General features: G+C 36.8%; 1 protein-coding gene across 2 annotated transcripts; it reads right to left on the bottom strand.

Moving 5' to 3' along the window:
* Window positions 1–785: 785 nt before the first annotated feature.
* Window positions 786–4,175, bottom strand: LOC126712642 (uncharacterized). Of its 2 annotated transcripts, none has more exons than XM_050412049.1 (3): window positions 3,719–4,175; window positions 3,554–3,625; window positions 786–1,794 (listed from the first exon to the last, which is right to left on the bottom strand). In XM_050412049.1, the coding sequence occupies exons 1-3, from the start codon at window positions 3,881–3,883 to the stop codon at window positions 1,768–1,770; spliced, it is 264 nt and encodes an 87-aa protein (XP_050268006.1). In that variant the 5' UTR covers window positions 3,884–4,175; the 3' UTR covers window positions 786–1,767. The 2 variants fall into 2 exon arrangements, with proteins under 2 accessions (XP_050268006.1, XP_050268005.1); XM_050412048.1 differs by lacking the exon at window positions 786–1,794 and adding an exon at window positions 3,193–3,447 and having other exon boundaries at window positions 3,719–4,156.
* Between the last annotated feature and the right edge of the window lie 627 nt (window positions 4,176–4,802).

Below are 4,802 nucleotides of genomic sequence, written 5' to 3'. Positions count from 1 at the left end.
GCAACACATGTCAAAAACACTTTGTTATAATATTTCAATACTTATAAAAAAAAAATGTTATAATATTTCAATACATTAGATACATATAAGATATAAGTTCTATATGTATAATATTTAGAACTTGGCACCTTGCTTTAATTGACTAGACTTTTTGTCGCCTCACACCTCAGGCGAAAAAAAACCTTGGCGCCTAAAGGTCGCCTTTCGCCTTGACTACCTTGGGTGTATTTAGTATTTTATCAAATAATATTTTTCTACATTTTCTCAAAAAATAAAGTCACACTATGCACAAATATTTGAAAAAACACACGACCACAATGACTGTGTGTGTGCATGGCAATGAATGATTGTAAAGAGTATTTTCTTTTTCTTAAAAATGTGCATTACAGCTCATATTTAAGCATTTATTATTCCTTAACATGTACCCTTATGGCATTTACTAACAAAAACCAAAAGAAAATAGAATTGACAAAAAGAAAGGGACAAAAAATAAAAAATAAACATTTAGTAATAGATGTTTCTGTCATGATGATCCCAAATCTAAGAGAAGCACTTGCCCACCTGCTATCTCTCATTTTTATAGCTACAAACATGTTCACAGAGATCCTATAGAATTCTAAAACTGCATATTTTCATAACAACAGCCCAAGGGTTTTGATTAAACTAATTTACCAAAATTAAATGCACAATTATAAGAAGATTCAGGATAATAAAATTTAAAAAAAGATTTGTTGGGGGGGGGGGGGGGGGGGGGGATCTGGAACAGTTCCATAGTGGGCACCCTTGGGTATGACCAAGTACCAAAGTCATACTTTGTTAAATCTAGTCTACAATGCTTAATTCATTATGGTTTTTCTTAGTATGGATTGAGGGATTAGGATCCTCTAGAGTTCTAAGGATAAATGGAGTTCCTAAAATCCTATTTATCCATTTTGAAATGAGTCAATTCGACTTTATCGTGTCATCAACATTTAAAAACATTGACTATCACCATATTGGTATTATTGGTATTTATTTAAATTATTGATGACGTGACAAAATCCAGTCCTCTGATTTAAAAATGAATGGATGAATTTTGGATACTCCATGGTGGTGTTACTGTAAGAACTCTAGAGAATCCTAAATAATTTTTGACACCCAGTCCAAGATATTATTCAATATGTCAAAGCACTTATTGAGAATCTTAGCCACAAACTAACAGATTTAGATTAAGCTGCCACCAGCAGAACTCTAGCCATTACTCAATAAAAACTGGTAAAAATGGTTATTTAACAAATTTAGAAGGTACATAACATTGCAAACCCTTCAAAACCAACCTAGACATGGAATTCCAAATAAAAAAAAGCAAAATGATTAGGGGATTCATGGCTCATTAAGGTGCTAAGGCTTCCACATGCATACATGAATCTCATCAAGAATATGGATGCCACATTGGATTGAAACTTACATACTTCTTGAGCGAAATGCATGGTTTTCAAAGAGAAACACCAAGAGCTATGTGCCTATGTCCTCATCAATCAACCTATGCACTGTTCAGTTTTGGCTATCCCAGGAAGTCCTCATTTTAGAGCTTTAGCCAATCGTGAGAAGTTGGAAGCTTTCGAATACAGGACAAAATCAAATTGGTTAATTGATCTCATACCAATGGTCTATTGATGCCCTTACTGGGCACTTGCATCACCATGGCCACCTCCATAATCTTCAGTGCTCTTTGAAATGCAAACTAGGACACGATCTTTTACTTCCAAGTGTGAATATATAAACAATCTATGCCCCTAGAGATTTGCAAACACCCTATAGCACAAATTGCAAGGAAGAATAGTGGTCAGGAATAACTACTACTTAAAGACCTTTTCTTCATGGGACTGCCACTCAGTCAATTGTGCTACCCCTTGGGGTTGTACATGAAAGTTGTCATTTTTCCAGGAGTAACACGTTTGACAAAACTGGAATTAAGAGTAGACATAATTACAACCGAAGCTACACCAACTTAACTACACAACAAAACTTAGTACTTAGTACAATAATGCATTCTACACCACAGCCTCAGAAGTCAGAATCATACACTAATTTTAATTGAGATAAGCACATTCAACAACTATTGTCATTACTATTTAATGATTTTATTTTACAAAGACTCAGACCCAATCCCCTGCCAATCCCACCCCTTGGCCACCTGTGCCATTGTTAAGGTGGTAACTATGATGTCATATAAAACATCATGTGATCACACACTTCACATTTCATCATAGTATAACAAATTGTATGATGAAAGCCTTTTTTTTTTTTTTGAACGATCAAAGCCAATTGATTGTGGGTACTTACCTTCTAAAACTAATCACAGAGAATTGCCATCCTACCAAAAACTTCACATTGTGAAGACTAAACCAAAAGCTTTTTTTTTTTTGATAACGCAGTTAACCTTTCTAAAAAAGGGTCATTTCAACTCGCCTCTAGTTAGTACAACCTACGGCCAACTGACACCACCCGCTAAAACCAGTTATCGGATAATCCAGGGGCATTCACCCTAGACAGGATAAGCAATTTATGGCTTCATGCTCATGCCAAGGTACAGAAAACTAAACCAGAAGATAACAATTTTTTTCCTAAGGTATTAGCATATGTGCCACAAGGGATATAGACACACTCTGTCACCAAATACGCTGTAAAGAACCCGGTGGTTCCTAATGGGGATGGATAGGAATTATAGGGGAATTGAAGGGAATTGTAGGAAAATTGACTTAATTTGAGGTAGTCACTCTCCATAGAGAAATATTGAGCAAGAGATTAAGAGAGAAAGATGCACTAATGCACTTAAGTAATGAGTTGGTTTATTTTTCAATTGATATCTAATGTTGAATTACAATCATGTATTTATAGGAGACTAGCTCTAATGTTATTGGCCCACATGGCTCAAGATAATTGGTTAGTTAATTCAACATGTGCTTTATGAATTAAGCTATGTGTTAAATGAGCTACATGTGCTCAAATCCTAACTAACTCATTCTAATCTCAACCAACTAGCTAACTACATAACTAAAGGAATTACAACAATTATTTTATATTCCTAACATACTCGCTCTAATAATCAACACCGATTTGTCATAATTTGAAACATAGTACTTAAAATGCAAGAGGAGAGCTAATCTATATAACTTCAAATTTTCTTTTGGCCAAGCAAAATAGCAAACATGTCATTAAAGGGTCGCCAAAAACTTGATATTATATTTCTTAATTCTTATTGCATCATACAAAAACAAATAAAATAAGCCCATTATATGAATGTAAGAGATATCAACTAGACCCAATTTATGAACCTTGAACTAATGGCCAAATTAACCACAACCCATCAAAGGTCCCACTTACAAGTTTCCCATGTCCTGCTCTTTATTCTTCCTTTTTACTAGTAGTTACTCTATTCTTGTTGCCATATATCAAACCAGTTTCCTGAAACCAATTCCCCCAATCAAATTTAAAACCCCACCAAAAAAAAAAAAAAAAAAAAATGTCACAACCCATGAATAAGAAAGTAATGAAGAACATTGTGCAATACCTGAGGGTCAGGAATTGGTTTTCGTTTCTCAATGTAGCGATTAGGATCCGAAGCTGCAAGCGCAGCCCTTTCCTACAATACAACAATAATAATAATCCTGAGACCAATGAGAAAGCTAATTGAATGAATGAATAAATATATATAGGAGAAAGAAAGAAAGAAAACCTGTTGTTCGCGTTTGAGGTCTTGAGAGGGCTTGACCCAAAGAAAATAAGCGAGGGTTCCAGCTACAGCCCAAGAAGCCAAGTTTGTTCCTCCTCTAAGGCCTCCCATGGTATTGCCAATGAAGGACCTCACATTTCCCAATGTTCTTCTCCAACTGCTCGTCATCGCTGCGAACCCAACAAAATTCGATCTTTGCTTTGGTTTTCACACTTTTCACTGATATTTCATTACTTTTTCTGTGCGCTGCTGACACAAAAACACCAACAGTTAGGGGTTTGATGAAAGCAGGGCCGGTTGGGAGTTGGGACTATGGTGAAAATGATCAACGGTGGGAACAAGACATGTCTACAGAGGAAGATTTGATGAAGGATTTTAGTTTGCGTCGTGTCTGAAATCTGAATATGTCCAGTTTGTTTTATTTAACGGTGTTGATACGCGCTACGTGTTCCTAAGAAATCCCTTTGCTTAAACCATGTTCCAGTACCTGGGGCAAAAATTGGACATGGTTTTAAGCTAGGGGTTTAAGAAAAATGTCACATTTATTGGTCAATTGTTAGTAATTTATTGGTTATTAGGAAAACAAAAATTCATATCCAAAAAAGCAAAGGAAAAAAACGTAGAGATATATGTGTGTTTAAGTATAAGTGCTTGTGGTTAGGGGTGTCCATGGGTCGGGTTGGGTTTGTGCCCAACTTGGACTTGACCCGACCTTCTTGGGTGGGAAAAATTTCGACCCGCAACCGACCCGTGGGAAGTTTCAGATCAAGCGGGTTGGGTCGTATCGGGTTTCGGGTAATAATCGGTCGGTTTCGGGTTTTGTGATTTCGCCGGATTTTGGCCGAAATCTGGCCGGATCTAATGAGATTTGGCCGAAATTCCGTCGTATCTATGGAAATCTGGCCGAGATTTGGCCGAAATCTAAACAGATTTGGCCGGGTTAAAGTCGAGCTTACCGGAGTTTGGCTGAGTTTGAGTAGATCTAGGCTAGAGTCACCGGATTTAAGCATATCTGAGTGAGGATTTGAGCGGATCTGAGTGACGGAAGGCCAAACATGGCCGGATCAGAGCTGAGAAGCCCAAATGT

The sequence above is a fragment of the Quercus robur genome, chromosome 2 (genome assembly GCF_932294415.1).
Source record: "Quercus robur chromosome 2, dhQueRobu3.1, whole genome shotgun sequence".
Lineage (NCBI taxonomy): Eukaryota > Viridiplantae > Streptophyta > Magnoliopsida > Fagales > Fagaceae > Quercus > Quercus robur.
Note: the sequence above shows the minus strand (reverse complement) of the source record. Positions and strands in the feature narration are given on the sequence as shown.